The following is a 14,508-nucleotide window of genomic DNA, read 5'->3' as shown; positions in this document are numbered from 1 at the left end:
ATGCTAAAGGGTTAAGAGTGTACAGAGTGCATTTTGAGACCTCCATATATAATGCAGCCTCTTTAGCCATCTCCTCTCTTTATTAATTATAATTAGATATAATAAACAACCAAAATTCATTATAACAAACAAAGCTGTAGTATAATGTATACTGGTAATAACTAATCAACTTTGTAAAAATTACTTTTCAGTATTTTGTGTAAGTTAAGAAAGAGTGACAAGTGAAAATTTTGTAAATATGATTGAGTTTTCATCATGTATTGACTGTAAAAAATAGTCTAACGCTGGGGCATATAAGCTCTCAGCAGAAAAAATGGTCGTTAACTTATAATCACATTTACATTTCAGTATTTACATCAAATTAACATAACTTTCAAATTCATGAGAATTTCATTTCAGAATTTAATAGCCATTTTACCACAACATAATAGTAAATGAACATATTAAGTAAACATTAACCAATGTTTGTATTGATCCCTGAGAGATATGAAACAGTAGATTAACATCTGCAGCCAGGCGTTCTTATATTTTACCATAATCTAGACAAATACCATGTTTGATATCACCAAAACAGTTTGGTCTTAACACATAAGGCACGCTTACAAAATTCTCTCTCTTTCTCTTTCTTCTGTTCTCTCTCTCTCTCTCTCACACATTTTCCCCCTTTTTTTGTCTCATTCACATACAAAACAGTAGTAAGGGCTTACTTTCTTAATACCCAGCTGTTTATGTTTTGTTTAAAATTCTGTTGACACATAACTGTAACATGTAACCATTTTTCTTATTCATCATCATCATCATTTAACGTCTGCCTTCTATGCTAGCATGGGTTGGACGATTTGACTGAGGACTGTTGAACCAGATGGCTACACCAGGCTCCAATCTGATTTGGCAGAGTTTCTACACTCTGAGAGTGTAGTGGGTGCTCTTTATGTGCCACCAGCACGAAGGCCAGTCAGGCAGTACTGGCAACGGTCACGCTTAAAATAGTGTATTTTATGTGCCACCTGCACAGGAGCCAGTCCAGCGGCACAGGCAACGACCTTGCTCGAACATTTTCTAACGTGCCACCGGCACAAGTGCTAGTAAGGCGACACTGGTAACGATCACGCTCAAATGGTGCTATTTACATGCGACTGGCACAGAAGCCAGACAGCTGCCCTTACTATTAATAATAATAGAATTGTTGGTTGGTAGAGTCATTTAAGGACAACCTTTCTTGTGCTGGTGCTATGATAAAATACACACAATACATTCTGTAAGGTGGTTGGTGTTAAGGACATCTAGTCATAGAAACCATGCCTAAATAAATTGTACATGTGAGATATGGTGCTCCATGGCGAATATTAACCCTGAATGAGAACAGACATACAATGATGAGGATGATATTAAGATATGAAACGGATGGATTTGAAGAAACATTAGAGTGCGAGACAAAATTCCTTGTCTTTCTGTTCTGTGTTCAAATCTTGTTGATGCTGAACTCTGCCTTTCACCCTTTCAAGGGTGAACAAATCTATATTGATAACAGTGAATTTCTGTGTGTTCTCATATAGGTTCCTGGTTTCATTCCACAAAACAAAACACACACACACACAAGCAAAAACAATGTACACATAATATATACATCAATGTTAATAAATGCAAATTTCGGTGTGTATGTGTGTGTGTCTGTATTAGTATGATTTCCTCTCACAAAAAAAAAAGTAAAATAAAAAACAACAGCATAAAACCACTCAACACTAACACACACAAAGAAAGATAATGTACATACATATAGTATGACTAAGTGATTGAAAAATTCTCTTCCTAAACACACTTTAGGTTCAGTTCCACTGTACAGCCCCAGATTGATTAAAGTGGATGCAAGTGGATTTGGCAGACAGGAACTGAAAAAAGCCCATCCTGCCAATATCTGAGTGTGTGTGTGTTGACATTATATTGCAGTTGTAAATGAGTGTCACCATCATATAAGCAATCTCATTCATTTCCAATCCTTCATGAATACATGTCTGGCCATGGGGAAATATTAATTTGCACGAAAACAGATAAGGGTTGGTGACAGGAAGAGCATCTGGCTGAACCATGTGATTGTGAAGCAAACTACTGAACCACACAGCTATACCTTTCCTTGCACTGTTAGTTATTCTCAGCAACATCATTTCATTTCACTCTACTATAAATCTGTAGCATTGTACCCTGATGAAATGCAGCATCCTCATACTCACAGTTCCCTATACATCGACAACTAGAAACAAGCTTATGGATAGTTGGACAGATGGGCAGTTAGACAGAGAGAGAGGTAGCTCATACACACAGCTATGAAATATTTATACAGGTATTTTATAATGATTCAAAGTCAGATACACACCTGTCTTTTATTGATGAATCATTACCTTCTGGTGCTCTCCAGAAAGCTCCATTAACAGACACCCACCAAGGAGCAGCTGTTACCTAAAGAAAAAGAAAAACAAGAAGATATATACCATGGAAATCAAACATAAAATTAATCTTTAACAAGTTATCTACAATCCTATAGATCAGTGTTGTGGCGAGAGTACAAGACTCTTTGATGAGAATAGACAAGACCACTACATATGCATAGTAGAGGTCTGATGTAGTTTGTAATTTGATCTTCGAAGTCCAGGTACAGTCTGAGTTAGTGTGTTGGAAATATTGATTGTTGGTTCGTTATGTGTTTATTACTGCTGCTGTTTCTATTTTGTATTGTTATAACACTGTTACAGTGTATTCTTTACCTATTGTCGACATGATCAACCGTGCTGCGATATTCTTTTCTACTCTAGGTGCAAGGCCCGAAATTTTTGGGGAGGTGGGGGGAGGGGGCAGTCGATTAGATCGACCCCAGTACACAACTGGTATTCAATTTATCAACCCCGAAAGGATGAAAGGAAAAGTCGACCTCGGTGGAATTAGAACTCAGAATGTAAAGACAGAAAATACTGCTAAGCATTTTGCCTCGCCTGCTAATGTCTCTGTTAGCTTGCCGCCTTAAAACGGCACAATATTGGAGGCATAAGAATATAACAATCAGCAATCCCCAATATTTTTTGCACAATGGATCAGTTCTGTGCAAGACAGCTTTTCCATAGCCTGGGGATCAAACCATAACAAACACAAAGTGCTTAATATACAATTTTATACATACACACACACACATACATATATATATACATATATACGACGGGCTTCTTTCAGTTTCCGTCTACCAAATCCACTCACAAGGCTTTAGTCGGCCCGAGGCTATAGTAGAAGACACTTGCCCAAGGTGCCACACAGTGGGACTGAACCCGAAACCATGTGGTTGGTGAGCAAACTACTTACCACACAGCCACTTCTACGCCTATCATACCTTATCGTTTTAAAAAGAAAGGGAAGCACATGTTGGAAAATATAGTCCTGGATACACTATGACAAAAGAGAAAAAGTAGAATGGTCATAGCTAGAATACCTTTGACACCATAAGTTTGCACAATCAATGTTGAGGCTCTACTACAACAACTTGTGTAATTGTTACCCTGCTATCCTTTCATATTCTCTCTCTCTCTTTCTCTCACACATACACACAGAGGCAGGGAGATAAACATACACAGATACATTATACACTATTGCAATCAGCTGCTATTATCATAATTTTGTTTGTCTTAATTTTGGTGCACTTTTTAATTGTCACATGGTTCCATTACCCAATTATCACAAGTATTGAGCTGACTTGTTTGTTTGTCATGTGGACCAAATCACTTTTTCAGACAGAGCAGAAAACATTTTCAGAAGCACATCACATAACTATTTTCATTGGCTGTTTTCAGCCAATCAAATTGTTTACTTTTGGTATGCTCACTGTTCAACAAACAACTTGCTAACATCCACTGAACAGAGTAGAAAAAGGACTTTTTGAGCTCTCAAACTAACATACATACTCTCTCATCCATATGTTTATATAGATATTAATATTCTAACAGACACATTTGTCTTCACACACACACTGCTGTTACAATTAGACACCATGACTTTTGAATTAACAATATTTCTATTATGGTTTCATCTACATTTTACGAACAATTGCTAAATTCTCTTTTAACAGATTACATTTTCACATTCCAAATTCTATTTCTTGTGCTGTTTCTAGCAGACACTAAATTTAACCTTTTTAATACTAACCTGGCTGGGGTTACGCCTGATTCTATGATACAAACTTCATACTTTAACCGTTTTGATATCAACCCACCTGAAACGGCCTCTGGCTCTGTAGAACAAATGTCTTGTTTCCAAAAGTTCTGAATTAAAATCTTACACCAAACCTTAGTCACAGTTTTATGTTCCTAACACTAGCTTAATGATAACTAAATTATTATACTAAATTCTTTGTTATATTTAAAATTAATTGAAAGAAACACCGAGTTTCTCAACAGAAATATGGTAATAAAAGGGTTAAAGTGATCTAAATTAAAATTCCTCATTAAAAATTTCATGTTAACTTGTGTTTCAAAAATCTGTTTAATAATGATAAATTATAATACTGTTTTTTTCATTATTTTAAAAATTAACTGAAATAAATGGGTGTATTTCAACAGAAATATGGTAACAAATGGGTTAATCATTTAGCATTTAAACTGACCATATCTGGCCCAAATATTCTTCATGTTTTATATTTGGACTAGCCATATCTAGCCTCTCACACCTAACCTACATTGACATTCTAAAAATAAATAATCACATCTTTGAAACCTCAAAGCTATGAGATAATGCATGATTAATTAAAAACAATTTGAGTGAAAAATTATTACATTTAACAGAGTAATCTGAACATTAATGGGTTAAACATGTTTTAATTTACCATAAAAAAACTTTATGAAAAACATTGTGAAATCTCATCTGATTTCAGATGTTTTTCAGATATTTTTCTTCAACAATAGACACTGTGCAACAAGTTACATTATTTTGCCCAATAAGACCTGTCAAGCTCAAGGTTTTCTGTTGATACATAGGAAAATGAAAGATTGGGAGTTTATATACAACTAATTTATATTGTTATATTTATGAAGAAACACTGGTGTGGCAGTGTGGTAAGAAGTTTGCCTCCCAATCACACGGTTCTGGGTTCAGTCCCACTGCATGGCATATTAGGCAAGTATCATCAACTACAGCCTCAGGTCGACCAAAGCCTTGTGAGTGGATTCGGTAGATGGAAACGGAAAGAAGCCTGTCATACACACACACATATATCTATGTGCACGTCTGTGTCTTTGTATCTGTGTTTGTCCCCCATCACCACTTTACAACTGGTGTTGGTGTGTTTACATCCTTGTAACTTGGTAGTTCAGCAAATAGATACCAAAAAAATAAGGCGGTGAGCTGGCAGAAACGTTAGCACGTTGGGCGAAATGCTTAGCGGTACTTCGTCTGCCGCTACGGTCTGAGTTCAAATTCCGCCGAGGTTGACTTTGCCTTTCATCCTTTCGGGGTCGATAAATTAAGTACCAGTTACGCACTGGGGACGATGTAATCGACTTAATCCCTTTGTCTGTCCCCTCTATGTTTAGCTCCTTGTGGGCAATAAAGAAATAAAATACCAAAAAAATAAGTATCAAGCTTTTAAAAAAAAAGTATGAGTGTTGATTCATTTGACTAAAATTCTTCAAGGTGGTGCCCCAGCATGGCTGCAATCTAATCCCTAAAACAAGTCAAAAATAAATGCTTTTAAATTTCCTAAATACTTGATAGATTATATCATATGCTGTGTTACTCTCTTTTACTTGTTTCAGTTATTTGACTGTGGCCATGCTGGAGCACCGCCTTTAGTCGAAGAAATCGACCCGAGGACTTATTCTTTGTAAGCCTAGTACTTATTCTATTGGCCTCTTTTGCCGAACCGCTAAGTTACGGGGACGTAAACACACCACCATCGGTTGTCAAGCGATGTTGGGGGACAAACACAGACACACAAACTTATACACACACACACACACACATATATATATATATATATATATATACCCAACTACGCGAACCTCTTCGTTGGTTATGTTGAGGCCCAAATATTCTCCAGTTTCACTGGTCCCACTCCCGAACTATACGGTCGGTATATCGACGACTGTATCGGTGCCACCTCTCTCTCCCGCGAACATCTTGACTCGTTCCTCTCTTTCGTTCAATCTTTCCATCCTGCCCTCCACTTCTCCTGTACTGTCTCTGACACCTCTGTCCCCTTTCTCGACATTTCGGTCAGCATCCTCCACTCCGCCCTTAGCACCTCCATCCACTACAAACACACAGACTCACACTCCTATCTCAACTTCTCCTCCTCCCACCCTAGACACACAAAACTTTCCATCCCCTATTCCCAATTCCTCCGTCTACGCAGACTTTGTAGCGACAGCCATGACTTTGAGACTCAGTCTCAACTCATGGCTCACCACTTTAGCCTGCGTGGATATCCACCCACCACCATCCACACCGCCCTTGCCAGAGCACGTTCTGTGGACCGTGCATCTGCTCTCTCCCCCCGAACCCGCCCTGCCGTTTCCCGCCTCCCTTTTCCCCTCACCTACCATCCCACCACCCTACCCCTCCAACGCTCCATTCTCCGAGCTTTTCGGCGCCTCCAGTCCGACCCCTCCACCTCCCACATCTTCCCTAATCGACCCCTCCCCTCCTTCAAACGAGCCCACAACCTACGGGACCTCTTGGTCCACAGCTTCTTCCCCAACCCAACCTCCCAACCTGGCTCTTTCCCCTGCTCCCGTCCACGCTGCCGCACTTGCCCTTACCTCTCCAACACCACCCTCCTCACCAGCACCCATCACCGACCCTATCGCATCACCGACTCCTTCACCTGCACGTCTACCAACATCATATATTGCCTCTCCTGCTCTCTCTGCCAATCCCTGTACATCGGACAAACGGGGCGGCGCCTGGCCGACCGATTCGCGGAACACCTCCGAGATATCAACGTCGGCAATGACACCCCGGTGTCACGCCACTTCCGTTCTGCCGGCCACTCCTTGCGGCAACACCTGTCTGTGTTTGGATTGTCCATGCACAGGGGCCATCCGGACTCCCGTTTGCGCCGTGAACAGGGGTTAATCTTCTATCTTCGCTCCTTTGCGCCACATGGGCTCAACTCCCCTCCACTCTTCATCTAACCCCACCCTCCCTCCTACCACCCATCTCTCCCCTCCCCCACCTCCTGCTCCGACTCCTACTTCTTTGTACCTCTCTTCATACTTCTCTCCACTCCCACTTCTCTTCACCCCTACTCTTTCTCTCCTCTCTCTTACTCTCTCTCACTCTCTTCTCTCGTACTCCCCCCTCCCCCCCTCTCTCACTCTTACTCTCTACACTCTTACTCTCCTACTCTCTACTCTCCTACTCTCCTACTCTCTACACTCTTACTCTCTTACTCTCTCACCCTTACTCTCTCACTCTCTTCCCCTCTCTCTCACTCTCTTTCTCTTCCTTTCTTCTTCCCCCCCATACCCCTCTTCCCTCTCTCTCACTCTCTTTCTCTTCCTCTCTTTCTCCCCCCATACCCATCTTCCCCTCTTTCTCCCCCCCATACCCACCTTCCCCCTCTCTCAATCCCCCTTCCCTCTCTTATACCCACCCTCTCTCCTCTCCCCTCCCATACCCATCTTCCCCCTCTCTTACATCCACCTTCCCCTTCTCCCTCCTCGTCAACACCCCCTCATAAGCTCATCCCACCACACCCCAACACACTCCTACTCTACCTTCCCACTCCACCCCATCCAATTCCTTACACCCACCACCCACCCCTACCCACATACCCCACCCTACCCACATACCCCTACCTCTACCCCACACTCCACCCATGTCTTCCCCACCTCCCAACACCCTCACATCACACCACACCAATACCCTTGCATCACACCACGCACACCACACCAATACCCTCGCATCACACCACGCACACACTACAACTGACCAACTACTTTCTTCCTTTCTCCCTTCCCCCATTTTCACACTACATACGTCAAGATCACCAGCAGTCTACCTCCCACACACAGCCCCTCGTTCCCGATCACCGTTTGTTATCTCCCCCTTTCTTAGCTCTCCTGAAATAAGAATTTCTAACTTCCGGTCAGTCATTGTTATGATCGGCCATTATTATGATTGACCGTTGACTGAACACTATTCAATTTTTTTTCTCCGTATTTTTCTCCTTGTCTCCGTATTCTTTCTGTTGAAGAGCGTAGCTCGAAACGTCAAAGACTTTCCGTATTCCCGAGCGTCATACTAATATATACTTTTGTTATTTACACCACCTGTCCTCGTCTGTTGTTATTTTTTGTATATTCTCCCATATATATATATATATATATATATATATATATATATATATATATATATATATATATATATGGGAGAATATACAAATAATAACAACAGACGAGGAGAGGTGGTGTAAATAACAAAAGTATATATTAGTATGACGCTCGGGAATACGGAAAGTCTTTGACGTTTCGAGCTACGCTCTTCAACAGAAAGAATACGGAGACAAGGAGAAAAACACGGAGAAAAAAAATTATATATATATATATATATATATATATATATATATATAATTGGATTTGGTAGACGGAAACTGAAAGAAGCCTGTCATATATATATATATATATGACAGGCTTCTTTCAGTTTCCGTCTACCAAATCCACTCACAAGGCTCTGGTCGGCCCGAGGCTATAGTAGAAGACACTTTCCCAAGGTGCCACACAGTGGGACTGAACCCAGAACCATGTGGTTGGTAAGCGAGCTACTTACCACACAGCCACCCCTGCGCCTATGAAAAGTATAATTAATTACAACTTTATGCTGTTATATATCAACAGTAATACATAACATTGGAGAATAATACTACTGGAAAAGTGACTTTGTAGTCAGCGCAGTATTAGTAATAATGTACGTCATCTGCACATGTGACTGTTGGTGAAAATGCTTTGAAAGATCACTGGATTTTTGTGAAGCAACTTGAAGCAATTTTTGTGAAGCAACTTGAAGCAATTTTTGTGAAGCAACTTGAAGCAATTTTTGTGAAGCAACTTGACAGTTTCAGTTGTGAGTTGTTCATATGTAGATCAAGTGAAACAGAAACCTGTTTCATAGATATACAGAATGATTGTGTTTTTCTACTTTTCAATGAAACTATGTTAACATGTGTCACTAGAAAATGTTTTTCTTTGTTTTGTTTTTTTTTTTGGTTTTTTTTCCTGGTTTCTGTACATGAAGGTTGTGCAGATCTAGCAGGGAGTGTCTAGATTTGTCTGTGGAAGTTTAATAGAAACGAATGGTAGTATCATCTATGTAGAAGTAACAGTGTGTAGAAGTTAGAGCAGGCAGGTCATTAATATTCAGAGAGAGAGAGAGTAACAGACAAAATTAAAGCTTGAGAATGATTTACCATTCTGAGCTGTCTATGTCAACAGTGTCAATGTGGGAGCTAAGAGATGGTGCAGTGAAGTTACCTAAGATGATGATGGTGAGACAGGGAGAAGTAGGATTAGACAGTTGTCATCAATGTAAAACAAAAGATAATTAAATAATCTTTGGTAATAGTAATGAGTTTGGAGAGTGATGACGACCACAGATTAACAGATTAACCATTTTTGTCCCTATGCACCCCTTAGATTCCTATTTCAACTGGTGGACCCCCATAGCCATTTGATGCTTAAAAAATCCTATAATATTCTTATAATTTATTCATTATTAGGAATTGTATTAAAAAATTGTTAAAGTATTCTGTGTATTGTAGAGGTATAACTAACTGATTGCATATTAACAAGTAAATATTATACAGACCCCACCCAATGGTCACATGCACCCTGGCTGAAAACTACTGATTCAGAAGAATGTTTTTTTTTTTTTTCAGTCTTGCAAATATTTGATGACCCTGTCAGTGCAGATGCCACTTAAAAGCACCCAGTCCACACTGTAAAGTGCTTGGTGTTTGGAAGGGCTTCCAGCTGTAAAAACCTTTCCAAAACTAACCTCACCTGTGCTTGTGCCCCGTAAAAAGCACTAAGTCCACTCTGCTGAGTGGTTGGTGTTAGGAAGAGCATCAAGGTGTAAAAATCCTGCCAAAACAGTCACAGAAGTCTGGTGCAGGCTTCTGCCTGGCCGGCTCTTGTGAAACTGTCCCACTCATGCTAGCATGGAAGGCAGACATTAAACGATGATGATGATGATGAATGAGAGAAAGATTTTCAGCAAGAGTAATCAGTTTATCATAACATTCTGATACCACTTTATGTGGCTGTTCTATGTAGAACAAATGCTACTACATTTTAACCCCAGGAAAACATATTTTCCCACTGGTTAACAACACATAATCTGTGTCTGTTCTATTGCAAGTAAGGGAGTGAACCACCCCCACTCCAGCATGGCAAAACCAGTAGACCTGGTCAGGTTTCTAGATGCTTTTCTGTCCTCAGTACTGGATGTTTGCCCACTAGACATGGCAGCTACCTGTCCCTACTCACAATATGTAAACAAAGAAGCGACTACCAGTCACTGATCTTGTAACAAGCTAAAGTGGCTGGTTTAAAAATCTCTGAGAGATCCTCCTAGTAACAATGCTTAACTGCAATGGTTTGATATTACTTTGTGTGGCTGTTCTATGTAGAACAAAGAGAAAATTAGACTCTGCTGTCAGCACCTTTCTAAATAAGTTGGAATATAGATTGTATCCTGGCAGCAGTGTTGTGTTAGAGACAGGGGGAAAAGATGTGAGTGTCAGAGGAAATGAGATTAAAGATTTAGGTGCAGGGGGGTGGGGTATAAGAGCAGGTGTGGCAGTGTTGTTAAGAAGCTTGCTTGCCAACCAAGTGGTTTTGGGTTCAGTCCCACTATGTGGTACCTTAGGCAAGTGTTGTCTACTGTAGCATTGCGAGGGAATTCAGTTGTAGAAGGCATTTTTTGTATGGTTGGCTGTCCTTGCTGTCACCAACCCTCACCTGCTTCCAAGTAAGGTAATATTTCCCCATGAACAGACATGTTTTCATGAAAGATTGGAGATGAAGGACACTACTTGCATGCCAATAACACGTGTGTGCGTGAGACGTAAAAAGCACCCTGTACACTCTGTAAAGTAGTTGGCAGTAGGAAGAGCATTCAGCCATAGAAACCATGTTAAAACAGACAATTGGAGCCTGGTGCAGATCCTTGGCTTGCCAGCTCCTGTCAAATCATCCAACCCATGCCAGCATAGAAAGTGAACATTAAATCATGGCTGTGTGGTAAGTAGCTTGCTTACCAACCACATGGTTCCGGGTTCAGTCCCACTGTGTGGCACCTTGGGCAAGTGTCTTCTACTATAGCTTTGGGCTGAACAAAGCCTTGTGAGTGAATTTGGTAGACGGAAACTGAAAGAAGCCTGTTATATGTGTGTGTGTGTGTGTGTTTGTCCCCCCCCCCCACAACATCGCTTGACAACCAATGCTGGTGTGTTTACATCCCCGTAACCTAGCGGATCAGCAAAAGAGACCAATAGTACTAGGCTAACAAATTATAAGTCCTAGGGTTGATTTGTTTGACTAAAGGTGGTGCTCCAGCATGGCTGCAGTCAAATGACTGAAACAAGTAAAAGAATAAAAGAAAAAGAAAAGGATATATATTTATCATAAGGGCACCTACCTGCTAGAAAGTGGAGTTAAAACCCTCAACTTAACCACCAATGACACTGAAAAATTCAACAGACAACAAGAGTAGTCGGGTACACAAGCAAAACAATTTAACATACCATCACAGCTTCGCATTTGGATATACTTGTATCATGATTTCGAGTTTTGGCGAAATGTCTTAACTGTCTTCAGCAAGTCTTATCAAGTGAAAAATTCAACTCATTATGTTGAATATTTACTCCTTATTATAAATATATTTACGCTGAAATTGTTCTGAATTTGATGTGAAACAATTCAGAATGCCAGCAGACTCCAACATGATGAGTTGAATTTCCAAATGCCAAACTATATAGCATTAAGCTGTGATGGTATGCTAAACTTTTTTGTGTCATTGGTGGTTAAGTTGAGAGTTTTAACTCCACTTTCTAGCAGGTAGGCGCCTTAAGTGCCCTTATGATAAATATAAATTTTAATTGTATATCTATCTAGCACTGTTTAATGCCTGCTGCCACCTGTTGTTGTTATTATCAATTATTTATTTTTACTGCAGATAATAATAACATCTACATGAATATTTACTCCTTATTTTATACACATACACACACATTCTTACCAGACACACATTGCATGCTGAGATTATGCAGAGATAAGTTAAGAGTTCTTGTCTACAGCTATTCTAGATCTTCTTGTCACTCTATTAACTTCCAACTTACTTCAATCTAATTTTAATGTAACCTGATTCATTTTGATTTAACTTTATTTAATTTTATGCTGGCACCGACAGTGCTAAATTCAATTAGTTTATTTTATGCTTGATCCATAAATGTAAATATAAATATAAACAGAATTTGCCTGTATCTACCAAGATGTTTGCTCATGTGTGATGTGCCAACCCATTCCCACCCCCACCACTTATACCAAAAATCTCTCTTCTGCACTGGAACCTTTCATGGCAACCCTCCCTGGCCCCATCTCCTCGCCCAGTAGTGTCACCCACTTTGCTGCAAAACACACACACACACATACATACACTGTGGCTGGGTACTTTGCTCCCCTAAAAACAGAACTAAAGGTGAGCATGTTGCACTCAGCTCCTATAGCTTTACTAATTCATCACCAGCAATACATGATGAATCAACTTCCCTTATCCTCTCTACCTACCTAATTCAATAAATTAACTACCTTTACTCTATTTCTCTACCTAATTTACTTACCTGTATTTGTATTAACATTGCTTTGCACGGATGCCAGTGTTGGTGGTCATAATACTCGATTAACTCCTTAAGCTATATAAGTATTTACTGGTATCTGTACTAACACTTCTGTACTAATGCCAGCGCAACACCCATGTCCAGTGGCAGTAGCAAGTGTGACATGAATGATGGAGGATTAAATGCGAGGACAACTGCTAATGACATGTTTGCTGGCAAATGCTCATTACAACCTTCTTTTCAGATACTGAGAGTCGCGGTTATCGCTCTCCATGTTACCTCCAGCATCCCTTTATGTCCACTCAGAATCAGCACTGTCAATATAAGCACATTGAAGGGTGGGTCTGGTGAGATTGTTGAGATGCTTGAAAGGAGACAGGTTGATGTGTGCTGCATCCAAGAAGTCTGGTGGAGAGGAGACATAGGTATAAATTCTGGGAAGGCAACAGTGATGGGATAGGTGTTGGCATAGTTCTAGCAGAGAAATGGGTGAATAAAGTGATTGAAGTAACCAGAGTATGTGATAGAGTACTTAAGGTTAGACTAGTTCTGCATAATAGCACAACAATAATCATCTCCCCCCGCCTGCCGACTGGGTTTGCCAAATGAACAGAAGGACTGTTTATATGATACTTCTGCAGGCCATTTTAAAGATAAATGACTGTGACCTTATCTTCATGGCTGGTGATTTCAATGGATATATTGGGTGGCACCAAGGTATCTTTCATGAAGTGCAAGCAGGAGCCGGAATTGGTTCCCAAAATGAGGAGGGTACAAGGCTGCTGGAGATCTGTGATGCAAATGATATAATAATGTACTCTTTAATTTTCTTGAACACAACTTTTTGAGTTCAACTCTCATAATCTTGTCCTGCAGTGTGAGCTCTTGTGACCAAGTTTTTGACAACTATAGCGTTTCTGATTTTTAAACAGACACACTTTTCTGAAGTATAGGCCTCGACATGCATAACATGGATTGGGGTCTGGCACTCTCTTTTGGTTGTACTTTCCAGGTCAACACATCTATATTTTTGCTGAATCTTTCTCTTAAATTTTTTTCACGTCGTGTTTCAGATTTACCATTGTTTGACATTCTTCTGCAATGGTTTGTAGGGTTAAGTCTTGGTTCACTTGCTCCCATTTTTGAGAGAATCCTTGCCTGAATTTCTTTTTCTCTGGTTGCCCTAAGGCTTTGTACGAAGAAAAGGGATTTAAACATATCCTGAGTGAGTTCCTGAAGTTTAAATTTTTCACACATACAGTTGACTACTCTGGCATATGTAATAAAGTCATCATTGTCAGTTTTTGTAAAATTCTGACGCTCCATTCGAGTGTTAAATAATTAACTCTTGTCAGAAAAGATCTTTGATAGTAACGCAATAGTTTCTTGGAAACTAATCTCACTCACCTTTTTGAGCAATATAAAGTTACAGTAGTGTTCATGCTTGGCTGGAGCTACCTTGCATAGCAATAGCCTCACTTTCTTCTCATCAGACCATAACTTACAATCTTTCTTAAAAATTTCCTCATACCTTCTATAGTATACACGAAATATAATACCCTCCTCTGGATTATAAGTGAATTCAGAAATTGAGTTCACCACACTGTCTGGTGTAAATGAACTTACTGAATTTTCAGACT

General features: G+C 40.0%; 1 protein-coding gene across 1 annotated transcript in view; it reads right to left on the bottom strand.

Annotated features, from left to right (window-relative positions):
- Positions 1-14,508, bottom strand: part of LOC106872187 (formylglycine-generating enzyme) — a 45,857-nt gene that overhangs the window by 20,207 nt on the left and 11,142 nt on the right. The window contains exon 3 of the mRNA XM_014919085.3: positions 2,372-2,454. Coding sequence (XP_014774571.1) covers positions 2,372-2,454 — 83 coding nt within the window. The remainder of the gene's footprint in view (positions 1-2,371; positions 2,455-14,508) is intronic.

This window comes from Octopus bimaculoides, chromosome 4 (assembly GCF_046866305.1).
Source record: "Octopus bimaculoides isolate indiv1 chromosome 4, ASM4686630v1, whole genome shotgun sequence".
Lineage (NCBI taxonomy): Eukaryota > Metazoa > Mollusca > Cephalopoda > Octopoda > Octopodidae > Octopus > Octopus bimaculoides.
The sequence above is the reverse complement of the archived record's forward strand: the minus strand, read 5'-3'. Positions and strand labels throughout refer to the sequence as shown.